General features: G+C 40.1%; 2 protein-coding genes across 12 annotated transcripts in view; both read left to right on the top strand.

The window, feature by feature from the left end:
• The window catches only part of gngt2b (guanine nucleotide binding protein (G protein), gamma transducing activity polypeptide 2b), a 139,592-nt gene that overhangs the window by 64,907 nt on the left and 52,533 nt on the right, over positions 1-22,152 (top strand). The window lies entirely within an intron of this gene.
• tanc2b (tetratricopeptide repeat, ankyrin repeat and coiled-coil containing 2b) overlaps positions 1-22,152 on the top strand; it is a 150,469-nt gene that overhangs the window by 100,319 nt on the left and 27,998 nt on the right. For 9 of the 11 annotated variants that reach the window (XM_072455949.1, XM_072455948.1, XM_072455950.1 and 6 more), the window contains 4 exons: positions 2,960-3,091; positions 15,368-15,406; positions 16,921-17,202; positions 18,198-18,322. In XM_072455949.1, the coding sequence (XP_072312050.1) occupies positions 2,960-3,091; positions 15,368-15,406; positions 16,921-17,202; positions 18,198-18,322 (578 nt within the window). The remainder of the gene's footprint in view (positions 1-2,959; positions 3,092-15,367; positions 15,407-16,920; positions 17,203-18,197; positions 18,323-22,152) is intronic. The other 2 variants (XM_072455947.1, XM_072455946.1) reach the window with 1 other exon arrangement.

Here is a 22,152-nt window from a genome sequence, read left to right as displayed (position 1 = left end):
CGATTAGTCACTCTCACAGGCCTGAGTCATTGCCCTTTGTGAATTGTGGCTCCCTCTCTCCCCGTTTAGCCCATTCAGATGAACAGACCAGATTTGATCACGTCACACACTACGCAGATTGGTTTGTTTTAAATGTTAAAAAACCTTGGACTCAAAGGAAGTAAATTTAAAATGTAATTTAAAGACTAAAATCACTTGCTTAATTCAAAGTCACCTCTCTATATTCAGCCCATTTGTGCACAACAACAGTATACAGCAGTATTTAGAGATTCCTAAGAGAGCTTTACTTAACCCTTTTTAGTTTTTGGCCGTCCAACATTTGAAACGACCACATATGCTCTAAATGTCTAAGTACAACAGGTGGTGACATTTCCCCCAACATTTACTTCATTTATTGCATACAGCGTGATGTGATGTGCTTAATTTGATCATAACTTCTTGTTATTGCACTCCATCGGCGTGTTACTGAGGCAACGCACAGAAAAATTGCTTATTTTAATGTGACTGCTGGTTCATCGTGGCAACCCCTGCTGAATGAGGGAGCAGACGAATGCCACACGCGAGTAATTCTAACACTATTACAAACGCCACAGTTGCCTACAGTATTATTTGTATCCTACCATTTGTGCTCTACCATATCTGCTTCTATTGATTGTTTTCAGATTTGAGAAACATTGTGGCGTTGTTTTTTTGTATTTTGAAAGTATAAATCGACAAATGCTGACAAAGTTCCCTATATCCGCTATACGAATCCAGGCCAGTGTCAAAATCTGCATTCTTAGAGGACTTATAATGAAATTGCCTTTAGCTTCGCCCCGAGCCATTGTCCTTTGAGAATTATCGCTCCTTCTGTCTTCACTTTGAGCCCATTCGGAAGGAACCAGCCGTCCCAGTCCGCACCAGGGCCAAGCCTCTAGCGTCGTTCACGGCTGCCATTTCGCCTCTGTTCTTGGATACTTGTGCGACTCGTTTTATTTTTTGGGGGGAGGACCGTCGGCAACAAGGCAGTCAGTCAGTCGGCAGAACACGCTCATGAGGGCAGCGAGCGATTGGCCGATCGCTCGCTGCTTCACTGAGTCTGAGCAGTAGCTGGGAAAAAGAAAAAGAACTTTGATTCCGGGGCCACGAGGGATCAGTGTTGAGGTGCTGTGAGTCTGTGGCTGTGACATGTTTCTCTTCAGGGATTAGAGCGCTTTTGGAGAGACTGACAGGAGACTGGGACCGATTGTGGGTAGTGAAAGAAACCCCAGAGTATTGTAGATCAGATTGTAAAGAAAATAAACACTTTGCAATATGGTGTTACTATGCCTGAACGTTGTCAAATACAAGTCAGCGTTGTGTTGTTTTCAAAGAGCAATACTCATTTTATTTAAAGGAGTACTTTTATCAAGGAGTGTCCGTTAACTGCTTTATCATTGCTTTGCTGAAATGTTCTACAGTATGGCTTCAGACGCATCCATCTCCGTGGATACGAACGAGTATCGCCAAGTTGCAGAAGTCAGATCTGCAGAGAAGAGCGTCTGCTCACATTGATAATGCATGTTTTTTTTTGTTGATTAGTACAAACAACTAGATTTGAATACATGCACAGTATAGATAGTTCCATTTTATGCCATACTGTGGAACATTCCGGGGCAATAGCATCTCCATGGAGACAAGTAGGTTCCCCACTCTAGGAAAGCTATGGTGCTCCTTTAAGAGACCCTAATATGTCAGATGAACACTGAGAAGTATCAACTGCAAGAAAAGTTTTTAGAAATGTTTAACTCTACACAAACTCTCACAGTAAAATCATAAAAACCTAAATTGTATTCGTAAAGTATATACAAAACTGAATCCAAGCAACAACAACAAATATAATCAGGGTTTTCAGCTGTCAAATGATCACGAGCCTGGAAGTCATCTGGCATCAAATCCCACCGCAAATTACTCATCCTCCTCCCAACACCTGCTTGTAATTCTAACAAGTGCCCCATCACTTTCATGAATAACCTTTTCTATTTAAACTTATTTTCCCTCTAAAACACGTGACACAGGTACGGTGTGGTCCCCCTGTCCTCTCCCCTCTCTCTGCCTCTGTCAAATCTCATTTAACATTGGCTGGTTCTGAGCCTGGCGCCCGAAGACACAGCGTGGTGTGAACAATCGACAGGCAGCGTCAGACAGCGCTCCCTCCATGAATAAGACATTTGTCTGGTGAGCTAATTAATCCTGAGAGGGCGCGGATTGCATCTATCTGCGCGCCGCGTGACAGCCACGCAGAGAGGGACAGCGTGAGGGGGGAATTTGGGGACGAGCACATTTGGGGGTGAGGGATATAAAGCTGAACAAGTGGAGCCTGACCAGTGCCCCTGTACACTAGTGTAGGGTGGTGCGAGTCGAGGTGAGCAATATTTCATCTAAAAGGCATGTGGAAATGGATCTTCTGTCGGAAAAGGGTCAAAAAGCTGTAAAAGAGTTTATGTTTAAGTGTTTTATAGGGATATTTCTAAACTTTTGTGGTTATTCTTTACAATCAATTCACTTTTGGACATCAGCCATTACATTTACATTCGTTCTGGCACATTTTTAAAACAATTGCAAAAATAGGAGTGCTAAAAGATATCAAGATATACATTTTTGTCATTTTTTTACATTCTTAGATGAGAGTAGCTGTGGGCGATATTTTAAATATTACAATTTTAATATTTTTTTTTTTTATTTTCTGCTCTTTTTGCAGCCTTTTCAAATAGCTTTTATTATTGGTGATTTTCTAATGTTGCTTATCTCCCCAAACAGCAACTGCAATTATTAATTTTCTCTATACATCTCCTGCCTTACAAAGGATACAAAGCACTCAAGTAGCGCCTGACCACTGACCCTGGACACTAATAGGGTGGTACCAGTTTATTTTCTCAAGTGACCGCCAGTAAAATCTCATGTAAACCCCGCTTTCTCTTCTTCTATTACTTATTGTTAGCCACGAGTTCGGCTCACCTGGAAGACCTGGCCTACCTGGATGACCAGAGGCACACTCCATTACGCACATCGCTGCGCATGCCCCGTCAGAGCACCACCTGTGGGCCGGGACGCTCCGGGCAGGACCTGAGAGGTAAGGCAATGAGGCGCGCAAACACAACACCAGCTCCTGTTACCCGTGTGTGCTCAGCGACGCCGTCAACTGCAGTAAAGGGCAGACGTGCATGTTGCCAGATGTTTGCCAGCGAACACGGGCTGCAATTAGATGGAGTTTGTACATAATGAGATCACACTGTGCTAATGGTGACACTTCTTATTAAGATGGCCATGGTCAAACACCATTTATCTTTTAAATGTGACGCCCAGATGTCAATTTTCCCACTTTCTTGTTCTTAGGTTTTGTTTGAAAAACTGATGATGACAAAATGTAGAGGTGTGTGGTAGAAGAGTATAGATATAATTTCAAGTAGGACTGCAACAATTAATCACAATCATTATATGGACTGTACAGACTGAAAAACACATGGAAAGACAGAGGAATTAAATCAAAATGTCAAAAGATAATCAACAATGTCTGATTTTCATAACTAATACACTTTATTTGTGAATATTCTCTATCTAGAAGCCTTCAGTCGCCATATTTCAACCTTTATTTGGTTGATAATGTATTCTAAAAATCTTGATGTACAGTAGAAATACCGGTAATTGCTTGCGTAGTTGACTAATCAAATAAAATGACTAAAATAATTGTCAGCTGCAGCCCTAGTTTCAAGTGAATTAATAAATTCAAACATAAAACACATAGAAACCCAGCAATGTAACAGATCGAGCTACATTCATACTAATTTCCATTCTGACATTAAAATCTATGGACTTGCTCAGGTTTTGCACAGTCATTGCAGATCTTCAATGCATCTCAAACAGACAGGACTGAGCAGGGGTTTGTTGTTGAGATTCACAGACTGCAAATTAAAGCATTTATCCGCAATTTACTGCTGCCAAAAGCCTATCCTTTTTGCAGGAACCAAACAATAGATCACTGTTTTATTTCGGATCCACAAAACATCCCCACATCTCAAAGTAAACGCGAAAAACAAGAGTGGTATTTTACATTTGGAATGAAAGACGGTGACAATTGATTAGCACAAAGCTGTTGTTCAGATGCAGAGCCTGTAATTCTACTTCATGCTGGTAACATCAGCACACAAAATATAAGTAAATAGGACAAATCACCATAATCGATCAATTATAGACCTCAAGGAGATGTTATTGCTTTGCCTGATGGTCCCCAGTATGGCATTAAACTTGCATTTATTCAGTTACAATATTTATTATGTGAAAATAGTAGTAGTATATAAAAATCACATGTTATTGTCACCTATTACTGCCCTTAAAAGTTATACATTTATCAAAATATTCTTGGTTAACAGTAGTCTGAATAATCTGAGTGTTGACTGTTAAAATAATTGTCATCTTATTTTGATTTATTACAATCATTAAACCCATGACAAAAGACCAAATATAATAAAGTTAGGGGCATTATTAGATAAAAAAGCACAAGAACAACAGCAATAATACACTATATCCCACATTCCCAATGTCTTTGAAAACTGCGGTCATAAAGCCTCTCCTAAAGAAGAGCAGTCTTGATGCCCCAGTACTGAGTCATTACCGGCCCATCTTTAATCTGCCATTTTGGGGCAAAGTCCTTGAAAAGGTTGTTTACCAACAGCTCACAGATTTCCTCTTAATAAACAACTCATTTGATGTTTTTCAGTCAGGTTTTAGACCTCATCACAGCACTGAGACTGCTCTTGTCAAGGTGACAAATGACATCCGCCTGAACACTGACACGGGCAAAGCCTCAGTCTTAATTCTGTTAGATCTGAGTGCTGCTTTTGACACTGTCGATCATGGGATCCTCTTACAGAGACTTGAGGACTGGGTGGGCATCACTGGCACTGCCCTAAACTGGTTAAGGTCCTATCTGGAAGACAGGAAGTACTTTGTTGAAATTGGTAGCTGTGTCTCAGACCACATGACCCTGACCTGTGGAGTGCCCCAAGGGTCAGTCCTGGGTCCCCTTCTATTCAACCTCTACATGCTGCCGTTAGGTCAGTTGATACGCAGTGAAAATGTGTCCTATCACAATTATGCAGACGACACTCAGATCTATGTTTCACTATCGGCAGGTGACTATGGACCAGTAGATTCACTCTGTCACTGCATCCAACAGATCAGTGTGTGGATGCAAAACAACTTTCTCCAGCTGAACTCAGACAAGACTGAAATAATCGTCTTTGGCCCACAGAAACAAAGAGAAAGTGTTAGCGGTCACCTCCAGAGTCTCGCTCTAAAACCTACAAACCAAATTAGAAATCTGGGGGTAATAATGGACTCAGACTTGAACTTTAATAGCCACGTCAAATCAATAACATCAGCAGCTTTTTACCATCTAAAAAACATTGCCAAAATCAAAAATATAGTGTCAAAACCAGATTTAGAGAGACTTATCCATGCGTTTGTCTCCAGTAGATTAGACTACTGTAACGGCCTGCTCACTGGTCTCTCCAAACGAGCTGTAAAACAGCTGCAGTACATCCAGAACGCTGCTGCTCGGGTCCTGACTAGAACCAGGAAGTACCATCACATTAGTCCTGTTCTCAGGTCTCTGCACTGGCTCCTGTGGCTCAGATAATAGACTTTAAAGCAGCTCTGCTTGTGTACAAGTCTCTCCATGGCCTAGCACCAAAGTACATCTTGGATATGTTAGTGCCATATGAACCATCTCGGACTCTGAGGACCTCAGGGACCGGCCTCTTGCTGGTGCCCAGAGTCAGGACAAAACATGGGGAATCTGCGTTTCAGTTTTATGCAGCTAAAATCTGGAACATTCTTCCTGAAGATGTGAGACAGGCTTCTACTCTGACAATGTTCAAATCTAAGCTAAAAACAGTTTTGTTTAGCTGCGCATATGACTGAAAGGATTTTTTCTTTGCACTCTTCTCTTTTGTTTGTGATTTTATTAGTTTAGACAATCAGTTGGATTGATAATTTTTAATTTAGTTAATTTTATTGTATTTCTGTTTCTGTAATTTCTTTGTGATTTGAATGCATTTTTCCTGCTGTGTGAAGCACTTTGAATTGCCTTGTGTATGAAATGTGCTCTACAAATAAACTTGCCTTGCCTATATCAACGTACTCTTTTTCTAGAAGCCTTCAATCACCATTTTTTCAACCTTTAATTTGTTAAAATATATTTTGAAAGTTTCAGTGTACAATAGAAATGATCGTTTGACAAGTTGACTAAGTGAAAAACAGTCATTGCAGTGTTCTGTACTGCACGAGACTGTCTTAGCATTAGCATTAGCATTACCGCTCAACATTCATCCTGGGCCTGGACCCACACAAAGACGATTTATGCACCAGTGTAGCCAACATCCGACTCCAAACTAAATGGCCTTATGGCACAACATTACGCCTCCCCCTTGCCCTTCATTCTCTGTCACTTATCCGGAAATGAGAGCCGTAATGGCCGCCTTCTGCCATCCGAGCGGACCCAAAAATTTGTCCCAGTGCGTTTTGAACACCTGTTAAGACCCCACTTAGCTGAAAGTGTTGAACTGCTTTGTGCGTTCCCAGCCTGAGAGATCTCGGTGCATGCAAAACAAACAAAAAGAGATATGACCTTTGCATGTTCAGAAGACGGTGCAGCCACATTGGTATCAGTAACATGAGTGGTCTTTTCATCAGAATAATCTCAATCAATAAAGATTTCCTAAGCTTAAGTATCGTTTCAGGAGTAATACAGTTTACATGGTTTGTTTTATTTGAAACAGGAAAATGGTATTTGCGTTGTCATTCCCATAGGTCCAATTAAATATAAACATTTATACTCACTGTAGTTCTGCATTTTCATCCTGAAAGGAAATTTTCCTTTCTTTTTTTTGACTTTGTCTTGAAATACTTGCCTGCGGTTAGAAAGTCAGATACGTCATACTAAGTCGTACCAGCATTCAAGTGGCCAGGAGCATTCAAACACAATTTAATTTAAATAATAGGAGTAAAGTGCATTATACATGTTTATCCAGAGCTTTTGATTTACTGTATGGTTTACTATTTTTACTATCCTGTCATTTTGTTACCAGCACAATCAAGATTCCACATTATTTTATTCACTTTAATGCACAAAATAAGCTTATTTTATCTTTACAAGCATTAAAGCTACTACTGTCTACTCAAGCTCTAAAATACAAGGCAAAAGTTGGATATTGTTATATTTATTCTTATTCTGGTACCAGCACTTTATCAATACCTGATTTAGAGTAGTCATTTAGAACTTTTTTGAGAACTTTAATTGTTTATAATTTCAAGACCATCCCCATGTGGGACAATAAAGGAATATCTTATCTTATATCTTAAACAGCACTAAAATGTTTCCAATATTTAAGTTTTAGACATCACAGCGGTACGGTACGGTATGTAAAGTGCCGGAAGGTTACCCAAATCACACCGCTTGTTTATTCAAATGACTACGGTGCATAAACACGCCCAGAATCGCATTGACAGTTGCAAACACTTGAGTCTATAGTCTTAAGTGGAGTGGGTCAGGAAAGCCTCTCGAAGCATCCTCGTTTCTGCCAGAGCCACTTGATTCACCCTTCCCTCTGAGGGCATCTGACTGTGTTTACAAGCTAGCCGAGTGCGTCGTAGCATGCGCCGTGCCTCTCCGGATCAGTGTCAGAGCGCTCAACTGTCCCCACTGCACCAGAGAGACAGAAACCAGCACACGAGCGGACAGGAAGAGGCACAAAATAACTCCCGACCAAGTGGGTGATCCCTCAAGATCACTCCAGCCATTGCATAAGAGGAGAGGCCTTTTGTAACTACGGCGATGGGATTATGTCACTGCGACTAGAGATTTAAACTGAAATAAAGATCATTGTGCAAACTCCCACATGATGTTACTGATATTTGGCAGTAATACATTATTTTAGCGCCATTATGTGAGATTACTTACTTATATAATATGTCATTAAACTGCATATTTGACTCAGTACTTTCTAAAGTTAGACTTTTATTCAATTATAAATCTTATCTTGAATACGTTTTATTATATTATATTCACCAGCCAATGGAGATGTAAGTAAAATACTGCACAATATTTGACAGATTAGTTGTTAAATCAGTTACCTATTATGAGCAGATATAAAACAGGAAATAATTAATATTTTCTTGTATCCTATTTTTTTAATTCTATTTAATCAAATGTATTCATTATTTTGATATTCACAGGATATTTTAACAATGTATCAGGAATGTGCTAAAATGTGCCTGTAAATGTCTTTGCTGAGGTTGAAGTCTTGCACAAAATGCGAATGGACAATACAATTAACCACAAAAGGTCACAAATGTAAATCTAAACAATTTACTCAATATTCAAATTACTGTAGCTCCAAAATAGGGATGTCAAGATTATTAGGTTGATTGATAAACGTGATTATTCAGGTCACAATATACTCGTGAGAACCAAAAAATAGTAATTGTGACAATTTTTGAAGCAAAATTAAGTCTTTTTTGTTCAATATATAGTCCAAAAAGTCAAACTAAATGTAAATAACTTTTTTTTTAATCTGGTTGTTTATATCAAATGTAACTTTTTTGTCTTTCAGAAAGTTACATTTTGTAAAGCCGGTCACAAACTTGAGTAACAGTAACATGTCAGACCACGGGAATGAAAGAAAATGAAACATGTCACTGTTGTTTGGTCACAGTCTCAATAATCGTGAATAATCGTTAAATTGTGATGTTTTTTATCACAATAATCCTAACACTATAAATTTATATCGTGACTTACCTACTCCAAAACAACAACTGCAATATTATTCATTTTTCTATGTATCTACCGCCTCTAAGGGCAGGGTTTGTTCCCATTGCCGCTTTGTTTACTGTTTAGTTATATCTGTCACTTCTTGCACACATACCTTCAATCTCCCTGTGCATTGTCCACCACTTGCTATTTGACAAAGCATACAGTATCTTGATCACTTGTGGTGGTTGCGGCTGATTGTGTTTCACATTTTGCTCTGCGATATGGATCTTGGACAGGCTGAAGTGTGAGTCAGGTGCGAGCCGCTTGACAGATGCAGCGCTCTCCCGCTCGTTCTCTGCATTTGAAGCTAGATTTCAGGCCGCTGCTGTTTTAAGGCGAGTGACTCAGACGGTAATAGACCTTCTTGTGCCCCTGCCTGCCTACCTCCAAGATTTTACCACCCACAATATAATGTACTCAATAATATAATAATGTTCTCATCCACTGCAAACTCGCACATAACCGTACGCGCTCCATACAGATCGTTTATCTCTCGTCTTGGTCCTTCTCTGGCCGCAATGTGTTCCAAACACTTCACAATATTTTATGTTTAAGAAGTTGTTTTTGTTTCACTGTGTAAAAAAGACGCTTGTTGCAGGAAAGACTTTGCAAACCAAGCTTAATGTTGTATTTACAGCAAACTGTTCTTCTATTTCAACAACATTAGATATGATGACGGTGCATTAAGAAACCACTAAACCAGTACGGAACCAGTACGGAAAACTGAGCAGAAAAACATGAGAACGACCAAAAGTAAGAAGTATAAGTACATTTCAAAAGAGTTTGAAAAGAGTCAAGCACATCAAAGTGTTATTTATTGATATTTCTGTCCCTTGAAAAGAGATGTATGCATCTCAAGTGGCAATCCAAAATGTGTAAATACATTTTATGGTCAATTCAGAAATTGGTGCTGGATTTGAACCTAAACAGAGACATTTAAGGCACATTTAACCATGTTTCTTTTGCATTGTATCACCTGATTATTTTTGAGATGCTACAAAACATAAAATACAAATTGAGATTATATTTTTGTCAATCATAAAATATTTAGTTTGTTTTTTATGATTGGTTTAACTTTAAAATAAATAAATATATGTAATATATGTAGAAAATGACAAAATCATACTATATATTTGAAACAGATTTAACGAACTTCAGACATTCCCAGACCTATTCTTTTTAATACACAGTGTGCTGCCTAAATGTGACCAGACTTCTTCACGTGTCATTGTCATAAATAAAAAATGTCATCTTGGATCATTTGCAACCGTAGTCGGACAATCGCATTAACACTTAGGCCTTGAACTCCTCAATTATGCAAGTCTCGCAGTATAATTTGTATGACATCCATAACTTTGCATCTATTATTGAGGAAACTAGTTGAATTTTAATCGTTCTTCTGTCCGTCTGTGTTGAGGGACCTTGAATAACCTGCTGCTCCATTCCCCTAACTTCTCCCCCTCAGCCTTAAGCCCCCTCCGATGCACCCCTCCTGCACTTCTGTCTGTCCCAAAGTCTAGAGTCATCGGTCTTACCTGGTGAATAATTCAAACGTCTCCCTCCGTCTGGACTTGAGACTGTTTGTGCTGGGACACCGGGCGTGACGCCATACTTCCTGCTGATAAAAAGAGAGAGGAGAAAGAGGAAAGAGAGTGTTGGGGGGAGAGGGAGAGAGAGAGGGAGGGAGAGGGAGCGAGAGAGAGAGGGGGGAGAGGGAGGGAGAGGGAGGGAGAGAGAGGGAGGGAGGGAGAGAGAGAGAGGGAGGGAGGGAGAGAGAGGAGGGAGAGAGAGAGAGGGAGTAGGGAGAGAGAGGGAGGGAGAGGGAGGAGGGAGAGAGAGGGAGGGAGATAGAGGAGAGAGAGGGAGGGAGGGAGAGGGAGAGAGGTAGACTTTATTCTTTAGGCTTTATTCTCTAGTAGTTTGGGATCTTATAGTAGTCTGTAGTTTGGGAAGATTATCTTGTGTTTTATATACATCGATGCAATATATATACTCTATTATATAATTGTATACTGAACGTGATTATCAAATCAAATCAAATTTATAAAGCACAATTCGTACAAACTGCAATTCAAAGTGCTTTACAGTGTTTAAAACACAATTTAAAACAAGTAATAAATTAAAAACACAATGCAGTTTATAAAAGCGTAAAACAATGTACATCAGAGTAAAGTAAAGAATAAAAATAATGTAGTATTTTAAAATATTAAAAACCAGGTCAAATCAGTCATAGACGCGGCTAAACAAAACAGTATTTAGTTTGGATTTAAACACAGCCGGGGTGGGGGCCTGTCTCACGACTTCGGGGAGGCTATTCGCAGATTCTCCGTGTCTGGTCTTGCACTTTATTCTCTAGACTTTATTCTCGAGGCTTTAAGATATGCCTTTATTAGTATACACAGTGGGGAATTGCAGTGTTACAACGCACAAGAAGGTACAGAAGTAAAGAGAGCAGATAACTTATAGCAGATACATTTATTTTAATTTTTTTTAATAAACACTCTTAATAGAGGTTTATTTAAAAAACTCGAGAGAGAGAGAGAGAGAGAGAGAGAGAGAGAGAGAGAGAGAGAGAGAGAGAGAGAGACACTCCAGCAATGGAGCCATTGCAGATTTTCTAGTTATCTTTGCTGTGTGTTTGCTGTCTGTGTCATAATTATTTTGGGGGCCTGAAAAGTCATTAGAACCCGTGATCTAGAGAAATTGAACCATTCTTAGTTGTATAATGCAAGTTCTAGTCTGAGTTCCAAACATGGCTGCCCTGTGGCTGACGCAGCAGAGCAGCGGCCTGCGCCCTGCTGCTCGTGCCATCCGGAGTCTGCGAGCGTGAGTGAGAGTTTAGTGATCCCACGTGAACCAAGCCGCGCATTTGGTCTCCAGATAATTGGATTAGTGCCACTTAAAACTGAGTATGTGTTGTTTAGCCTTCTGCTCGTGCTGTAGTACTCAAAGGCCCTTTCACAGCTGCTCCGAAGTCAACCATTTTCAGTGTTTTGAGCAAGTTACAGTCAAACAGAAATGGAACCGAGATAGATGAAATTGTTGGAATATAATTAAGTCTGTGCCTGGTTAATAATCTTTTCACAGAAGAAAAGAAGGATCCTCATCCATTAAATTAGTTGAAATTCAGAATTTTAATAGTAGTTTCAAATGGATTTATTTATATGACCAAGATATCCTTAGTTTTATGCGATTTATTTTTATTATTTCAAGGTAATTTAGCTTGAAGAGATATTTGCCAATTGGTTTGGAAAGCGTAGCATTTTTCGAGTGTAATGTTCAGTTGATCGATCTGCATACATTTTTTTTTCCTTATTTAAATTCAAATAATGAGGTCCATCAATCAAAATCTGAACTTGTCAATACCCAAAATAACATTAAGTTATTTTTAATCTAAATATTCAAATTTGTAGAGCCACGACTCCAGCCAAACAAATGATTTTCGGGTCATATTCTTTGTCAGCTGTACGACATTGCACCTCCAAACGATCAGAGACTTTCCCTCAACTTATAGATCTATGTTTTTGTATACTTATTGCAACCAACAACTAGCCCTGTAGTCCTTTATGTAGTTATTTAGAGAGATGGAAGGGGAAAGAGAGATGGAAGGGGAAAGAGATATGGAAGGGGAAAGAGAGATGGAAGGGGAAAGAAAGAGGAGAAAGAGGAAAGAGAGAGATGGAAGGGGAAAGATATATGGAAGAGGAAAGAGAGATGGAAGGGGAAAGAAAGAGGAGAAAGAGGAAAGAGAGAGATGGAAGGGGAAAGATATATGGAAGAGGAAAGAGAGATGGAAGGGGAAAGAAAGAGGAGAAAGAGGAAAGGGAGAGATGGAAGGGGAAAGATATATGGAAGGGGAAAGAGAGATGGAAGGAGAAAGAAAGAGGAGAAAGAGGAAAGAGAGAGATGGAAGGGGAAAGAGAGAGATGGAAGGGGAAAGAGAGAGATGGAAGGGGAAAGAGAGAGATGGAAGGGGAAAGAGAGAGATGGAAGGGGGAAAGAGAAAGATGGAAGAGGAAAGAGAAAGATGGAAGGGGAAAGAGAAAGATGGTTGAAACTACCTATCCCGTCGATTAACGGGTCAATGATGAAAGGAGAAGGCGTGGAGTGAGTTACTGTAGCTGGTTCGACCTTTGGAAGCGACTTAACAGTTTAGTCTGAACTTATAAAGATGCTGTTTTTCTGTTATTTTCTGTTCGTATAGTCGTTTCTGTGCAAGATCCTCATCATTTTGAGCGCCTTCGCCAGTGCCACATCCGCTTTCAGTCGATTAATCAATGCACGCGACTTGCACAGTTGTTTTCAGTGCCCCTAAATAACCTTAAATCCTCAATGTTAACATTATGTACTCTTCTCGCTCTCTCTGCCTCACTCTTTGCCGATGCGTTTTTCTGTATCAGCATAAAATAATCCTCAGACCCGGGAATATGGATCGTCTTTCATTACATCGAGCTGGTGTCGGCGCAAAGCTCAGTGCAGTAAAATGCGCCGTTGGCCACGTACGTCTCCCTCTCACCCACTTCCTGGTTTATCTGTTTCGCTCTGATTGCACGAGGAGCGGTGTAATATTCTCAGCTCAACCATTCTGACTTGCATTTGGCCGGTGGACTTGAAAAGGTGGCAGCACCACGTTGGAGAGCTGCGTGGTGTTAGAATACATTTCAAAGACCTATCGGACCATTATGTGACCAAGCATCCGACGCAATCAGCACACTGGAGTCATTTACCCATAATGCTTTCCTGTAATCTAGCCACACTGTTAATGGGACAGAGATCTTTTTGCCAAAACACAAAAATTAAGGCAGTTTGACTTTGTGCTGCTACAAAATATTACTGGATCAGTTGATTTGTCAAACAGGAAAGGTTTTTAATCAGTTTCAGCATTTAAAGACGGCTGTGCAGGCAAATGATTGGCAGTAAATGTGTGAAATGTGTTTATTTTTTTGTTTAAAGAGACATAATATGACTTTACTTGTGGCATATCTGACACCTGCTCATCGGATTACAGGCATTTTAATTCATTTGTGATCATCGAAGAATATTTCTAAGCGAAAGCATTTAACATCTCAATGGAAACACTCCTTTTTTCTGAGGTATAGCTTATCGCAGTTTTCAAAAGCAGCTTCAACACTGACGTTGACAAATGTGAATCGAAACGCGTTGGCTCGTCCCATGTGATATATAAAGGACGAGTAAGATTTATATTTCAAGCATGGTCACTTTCGCGCTTTCTCTTGCTGTTGAGTCACTTTTTCTCGATTTTTTTTTGCCATTCGGTTGTATAATATTCTGCTATGCCCCTCATGTTTCCAAGGTTTATGTTCTTCTCCATCTGGCTTCTGGTATAAAACGTATGACATTTCACGTTTAAATATCACTTAGTTTATGACTGCGCCCCGGAAATAAAAAAGAAAATAACCAACAGTGATAAAAACAAGACAAATGCTTCATATAGCACCGTTTATGCACCATAAAAATCCATCTGATCTAAACCGCCTGCTAAAAGTAAATCTATGTTCCAATCGCCCTGAGCATCAATAAGACGCTTATAAAGTATGTATGGCCCTTTATTAACACATTGGCTTGATGGCACACATAATATGGTCTTAAACATTATTGAATTATTTCAGTCCAAACTCATGAATGATATATGAGCTGTAATGAACTTAAGCGGCAACAATAAACCCATATCGCCAGTCTGCCATCCCAAACTCAAATGACTATTGGATCCGGATTAAATTACTTCATCGGATTGATTGCTCTTGGACGGTGCAGTGGGTCCAATTAGATTCTCCCAAAAGTGTGGACTCGACCCCAGTAGATTCCCTGAAGGCTGCTCCTAATATTCTTTAAAGGATTGCAATTAGTGATTGACGCTGGCGTTGTGCTGCTGCTGGACTCTATTATGGCCGGATACTACAGTTAATGCTGCAAAAGTAAATATAAGTGCAATTGGTTTTGTTGCACATACCGTAATAAGTTAGTAATTGGATTTTCCATTAAGAGGCAGGCAAAAACATGTCAGTTTTGATTTACGCATGGATTTGATTGGAAAGTGCACCATTTTGTAGTGAAAAAAGACAACAAAACAATAACCATCGCCGACTTTTACGAATTAGATAGTTTCACGCATGTTATTTGCCACAAAACATGCTACATTTGTTTTACCACAAGGTCTGATTTGGTCACGCTTGAGTAGATTGTGTTGTATGTGCTTAAAACACTCAAAAAAGGGTGAAAAAACACTGGCCTATTCAACAACCTAAAGACATTCTCAAACCCAGTAAAATGCCATATTTCGATTTAGTTATATTCATACCAATTTGTACATGCATAGTTATAGAAGACCAATTACAAACAAAAATACACCAAACTTTAAACATTTGAACATTTTGAAATATGTGTTCACCATTAGCGCTGTGCGGTCACTAAAATAATGCCGCTTTTTGCTTGTTGTGGCTATTTTGTTTGATGCTATACTTTCTCTGTTCATGTTCTCACTGTCTGTCTCTGCTTTTGCTGTGCTCTTTGTCGCAGCTTCCGCTAATAACGCCCACGCCTGGCAGTCCCAGTCACGTAAGTTCCACTGTTATGTTATTTTACCGTATTTTACTTTAGTCTGTTGAGCTCAGAGCTGCCCCCTGCTGCTTTTGGCTGCTGCTACGGTCTGCAAATACCACAAAACATTATTATTATTATTATTATTATTATTATTATTATTATTATTATTATTATTATTATTATTATTATTATTATTATTATTATTATTATTATACACTATAGACCTCAAACTACGGTATGTATTAGATATTGAAATTGTTGTAATTGTGACTTATCTGTAAAAAACAAAGTCAAATGTTCTTTTTACTCTTTAACACCTGGTATTTTTATGATTTAGGCCAAAATACTGTATGAATATTAAACTAAACTTCTGTCCCAATTAATCCCAATTACAAGGTACAAATGACCCAACAAAACTGCCACACATTTTTTTAATTTGTTTTTAAAATGCAGCTTGGGAGACAACACACAAATGCAGCGGACTAAATCCTGATGCAGAATTTATCACCCGACACCAGAAGTTAATACTAGATTAATTTCATCCTCATTAGTTTTTAATAGTCCATATGCCGTGGATTGAAAAAATGCCCAACCTCTGGAGGATTTGGATTAACAACTCCCTCTAGTGACTGAACTCAACACGGCGCAGTCAATAAAGGAAGTCGCTGCCGCTAAATTGTCTCAAAGCGCATTCAATTCAAGTTGCAAGAAGCATATGCAACCTCTTCAGCCGCAGCTTAGAGGTAATAATACATCATAGTCTAGATTGTTATTTAGTGCCTTTGTGCATTTATTTATTAACACAATTAAAATGTAATTTATACCACTTATTTCCAAAGCATTTAATAAACAATAAATGTTCCTACTGGAAAGCTTTACAGGCTATGTTTCATTTTTTTTATTCACTGTCATTTAATTATATAGATTAAAAAAAAATATATGATTGAATTGGAATGGAATTGTTTAAATAGATGGCAATAAAACAGCGTTAAATAAATGACATGACAAATACAACTGTGTTATAATTTACTTTATACACACTGCTTTTCTATCTTCATGTTGTTTAACTGTGACCAATTATTATACTTCAGTAATATAGCTTATTTTCTGTCCTTCCCAGTTGCACAATTTGCTCCAGTGCATAATATTAAAATATAATAAAATCAATTCTAATAATCTTCTAATACGTTCTAAAACTACTATACATACTTGGGACAGGTCAAGATCTTTTGCCACAAGATAAAATATTGTGCACATATATCGGAAATTATCTGTTTTTATTATCTATACAGGTTTCAGAAGCTATTGTTCCAAAAAAAAAAAAAAAATTACGATGAATTATACCAAAATCTCATTTAGTCTCATTCTCCTGGACCCAATCTTGTGTCTCGTCTTGTGGGAATTGTGTGTTGCTCCCTACTAAATACACAAAAACGTAAATACATGTCTACAAACGAATGACTTATAATTTACTCAAGTACTTGTTGTAGTGATCGAGCGAGTATCACATCTTCTGTCCTTCCCTACAGTACGATTCGCCCCCTACCGGCCCAATGACATCGCCCTAAAGCCTCTGCTGTTCGAGGTGCCCAGTATCACCATGGACTCAGTCTTCACGGGGCGGGAGTGGCTCTTCCAGGAAATAGACGCGTACCTCAACCACTCCAACAGCGTAACTAACCCCGGCGTCATCATCGTGGGGAACATCGGCTTCGGGAAAACCGCCATCATGTCCAGACTCGTGGCGCTGAGCTGCCACGGGACGCGCATGAGGCAGATCGCGTCGGACAGCCCCCAGGCCTCGCCCAAACGTAAGCGCCAAAGAGATACAAGTACAATAGAATAGAAGTCTTGTCTGGGATGTACTACATGTAAGGCCAGTACTACTATCCAAGGCAAGGCTATATTTGTAGAGCACAGTTTACACACAGAGTCAGTCGAAGTGCAAACTGATAAGTTAAGAAAGACATACATGATTATAACGCCGTCTCTGTTGTCATATCCACAGCTAAAAAGAACCGTTTTGAGCCTGGATTTGAAAGTTGACGGTCTCACATTTTCAGGAATTCTTTCATTCATATGGCACTAACTGAGATTAACTTGTATGAAAGAGAACCAAAACTATATTTAAGAATTACTTTATATTGAGGGTAATTTAAGTGACATATACATTTGAAACATGATCACAAAAATACTTATTTGTATTCAAAACGAGAGATTAAAGGCGCTGTACCTGATGTGGCTTCATTTTCGCAGCAGTCCAAACATCTTCCTTTCTTTCTTAATGCTTTCTGTACATCCTAATTCTTCACCGCGATGAGTTTATCAGTGCTTTTCACAACTGTCAGATGCAAGAGCGGCATTTCGGCATTACTTCCTGATTCGCAGCTGATGAAACGTATCATTAGATGCTCACAGCAGTCTCATTTTGACCCTCAGAGGTGCTTTTAGAATGAATCTGTTCTGGGGGAAATCAATTTTGCTCAACAACACCGACAAAATAGCCACTTCAGTCCCTTATTTTTTACCAGCTATTGATGACATTTTTAGGGCTTTTGAATTATTAATTGCTATGACAACAGCTCTATTTGTTCACCCTTGAAACCCATCAATGAATAAGCTTGTTTCGTCAAGCTTTCACATCTGTGTGCTCTTTGTGTTTGCCAAAGTCAAAATGTATGTACAGTATCAAAATGAACAGCAAAATATTGAGGAAAATGAATTGGCTGGAACCGTCTTCTCTTGAGTCTTGAGAAGCGTGTTGGCAGCGTGTTGTAGCAGGTTGTGTGTGTGTGTATTTGTCCAGATGGAGAGGGCCTGCCACTCACCCAGCCCCAGCCCTCTCACGGCACCCTGGGAGGAGGCAGCTGTCCCGGGACGCCCGAGATGAGGCGGCGGCAAGAGGAGACCATGAGGAGGCTCGCGTCGCAGGTACAGAAACATGGAGCTGTCATTTACACTAAGAGATCGTTGCATTTAGCCTAAAAACGTGTAAATTAAACAAAACAGTACGTCATTACAAAGCAGAACATTAGAGAGCGACAGTTAGAGGTGTGAGATATACCTTATAAGAAGAAGAATTATATTGCAATTGTTGTTTTGGACATAGCCCAAAAAATCTATGATAAAAGCATTTCAAATAAACAGCAATAAGAGCTTAAGCATTGTGTAACATTAAATTAAAACAGGTATAACGTGATATTTCTGCACTTAATGGAACATCAACCAAGTCATTTACAGGCACATTTTAGCACATATCTTATAGATTGCTAAACTTCCTCTGAATATTGTCATTTTTGTCTATATCACTCACTAAACCCGAATATCTAGTGAACATTTTGCCCTTTGTTGTTTTTCATTAGTGCTAAATGATTGCTGAGGTGCATTTCCACGTTCTGCAGTGGCTAAAATACACATCACCCATTTATACAAGAGCTATACTTCATGACTGATCTAACTTTTCAATTAAGAGTTTCCTCCTCACCTGCTTGTTAGATATTATGCCTGAAATGGCCACAGTAGTCCTTAAATTTGAAACCGCATTCATTCGGTCCCTCTGGCCCATCTGTAATGTGCCTTCCATCGTTATCAGTGTCATTAAACCAGTGAAAGTCTTCTCTAAAGTGTCCTCGCACAGCCCAGGTGTTCTCAGCCTTCAGATCTCAGAGAGAAAAGTCAAAGTTGTCCCCTTCCCGCTGGTTATCACTCCGCTCCACAGACCCGGCTCCACAGGTGGCACAACTTCAAAACACACCAAGATAAATTTGGATTTTGTCTTCCACTTTTAAAGCCACACACTGCTCCCGTTTGAAATGTTGATTTTAATACAAATTCATCTTCTTTTTGTCACACCTTGATGCCCCTCCCCTGCTGCTCAACCATCTGCATCCCTGGCCCCGGCCTGATGCATTATGCAGATGTGTTTAAAGAAGAAAAAACAACTTTGCCAGGGAGCCTTATGAAATATTTAAACCAGCAGAAAGCCATTTCCTAGCCAGGCTATTAGATCGTGTTAACTCTGCATTAATAATTGAGCCCCACTCCCGTTTTCACCCCTTTGCCTTAAACCCCCTTTGTTCATCTGTGGCCAAAGAAATTACCATTTCAATCTGATCAGACTTCCATTTTTCAACCGTTCATGGCGTCTTGGACAATGCCCCCGGTCCACGCTCGAAGCTCTGAGAAGTCCCTCTCTGATCTTTGCTTCTGTAGCGGAACAAGAGATCACACCTGGAGGATACGCTCAATTTTAGGGTAGATTACAAAACTAAAAATCATATGTATGAGTTCTGATTTCAACCATTTCTGTATACTTTGTAACATAATTCTCTAAAAGTTCATACCGTATCGTTATTGGTTAAAAAAGGTTTCACGTTTACTAATCTGGGTACTGTTTCGAAGATGACAATAAGAATAAGAGGACAGTTTCACCTGTGAGGAAGAAGTCCAGTCCAAAAACACTTAACTTTGCATGTCAGGGCTTTTGGAGACGAGGAAGTGGGCGATCTGTGCGCAGAGAGAATGAACGATTTGAAGGACGTTATTTGACGATTGTGTAATATCCAAAATTAACTTTTTGTAATTGTTTTTCCTTCCCACAAATCCTCTGGCATTTGTATTCAAGGTGTGTATTCAGGGTGTGTATTCAGGGTGTGTATTTAGAGTGCGTTCACAAATTGTAACTAGACTAGGACTAAACCTAGAACTAAACCAGGTCTAGAACAGGACCAAGTTTACATCAGAATTGAACTGTGCTCAAACCGGAACCAAACACGTACAAGTGTGAACTATGAACGCACCGTTAGAGTGATTCATCCATGTTTGCGTCATCTTTATTCTCCGACAATCAAGTCTGTTTTCCCCTACCCCCCATACACGCCCACTGCTCTGTACTGATTTTGTTTGCCAATTTTGCTAATCGGTGATACATATTCAGCTGTATTGTCCCCATTGTGTCCCCCATTTTGTCCGGGCTGTCGTACAGTGTCGTAGCCCGTCTCTCATTCATTCTAACAGTCATTTTGATGTTTCAAGTACATGGGTGTGAGATTTAACAGCCTAACACTTAACTCCTTCGTGTCACAGTCACACATGCATGAGCTAACTCCAACTCGCGCAGCCGGAAGCAATGAATTATTAATAGGAAAAAACGTACAGCGGAGCGAGAAGTATTATGCACCATTATAATGTAATCATACACCATGAAGAAGACTAGAGATCCCAGGTGACTTCTACCAGGACCAGACACTGAGGAAAATGTGTCCTCGAGTCGCTGTCGGAGTATTTTTCACAATGAGAACAGAGTAAATGGTTTTAAAGTATCTTAAATGATTAAACAAGGATATAACCAAACAATATCATCACTAATTTAGGCCTGTTTAAACAATACTTAACCAAGTCTAAACTGGTACAATAAGAATATACATTTTATGATACTATTTCAATAAAAAAGAGTGCATGTATAGAAATTATACAATAACTCTGCAAAACTACACTATAGAAAAACACTGTATAATAATAATAATAATAATAATAACTTTTATTTATATAGCGCTTTTCAGTGACCCAAAGACGCTGAACATAATAAAAAAGGGGGGTATTTACAGACAGGGGGGGACAACACGTACAATACACATTAATATACAGATAAAATGAACAAGACAGAAGAAGTAGAGAGAAAAAGATGGGGATGTAACAGGGGGTAGAAGTGTAGGCAATGGGGTAGAGGAGGCTAGGGGTAGGGGAGGTCATAGGCTTGGGTGAAGAGGTATGTTTTTAGGCGGGATTTGAATGTTGTGAGCGAGGGAGAGTGGCGGACAGGTTGGGGGAGGGAGTTCCAGAGTCGGGGTGCTGTTCGGGAGAATGCTCTGTCGCCAAAAGTTTTGAGTCGGGATGTTGGTGCAGTCAGGGTGAGAGAGGAGGAGGATCGGAGAGCTCGGGAGGGGCGGTGGGGGATGAGGAGGTCAGACAGGTAGGGGGGGGCAAGGTGGTGAAGAGCTTTGAAGGTGAGGAGGAGTATTTTAAAGTTTATGGGCTGCTTGATGGGGAGCCAGTGGAGAGAGCGGAGAACGGGAGTGATGTGATCACGGGACCGGGTGTGGGTGAGGAGGCGGGCAGCGGAGTTTTGGACCATTTGGAGTCTGTGGAGGGAATGGGAGGAGATGCCAGTGAGGAGGGAGTTGCAGTAGTCAAGGCGGGAGGAGATGAAGGCATGGATGAGGGATTCAGCAGCGGGGAGGGTGAGGCAGTGTCGGATTTTGGCGATGCGGCGGAGGTGGAAGTATGAGGTCTTGACGATGTGGTTGACATGGGGAGTGAAGGAGAGGGTGGGGTCCATGATGACACCGAGATTGCGTACCAGGGTAGAGGGGGTGATGGTCGAGGTGTCGATGCTGAGTGAAAAGGGACCAGTTTTATTAAGAGTGGATTTGGTGCCAATGAGGAGAAGCTCTGTTTTGTCACTGTTCAGTTTGAGGAAGTTGAGAGTGAGCCATGATTTTATTGTAGAGATGCAGGTTTCGATGTGGCTGAGGGGAGGGTTTTGGGTGGATTTGGTGGTGAGGTATATCTGGGTGTCGTCAGCGTAGCAGTGAAAGTCCAGGTTGAGTTGGCGGAGGATGTGACCAAGGGGGAAGATGTAGCAGATGAAGAGGAGGGGGCCGAGGACTGAGCCCTGGGGGACCCCTGCGTTACTGGGGAGAGGGTGGATGAGTGACCGGAGAGGGAAATGAACTCTTGCCTGTTGGTGAGGTAGGATGTGA

The sequence above is a fragment of the Eucyclogobius newberryi genome, unplaced genomic scaffold, assembly GCF_026437365.1.
Source record: "Eucyclogobius newberryi isolate DKJ021-1_F unplaced genomic scaffold, fEucNew1.0.hap1 SCAF_20, whole genome shotgun sequence".
NCBI lineage: Eukaryota > Metazoa > Chordata > Actinopteri > Gobiiformes > Gobiidae > Eucyclogobius > Eucyclogobius newberryi.
This window is presented reverse-complemented; position numbering and strand designations above follow the sequence as displayed.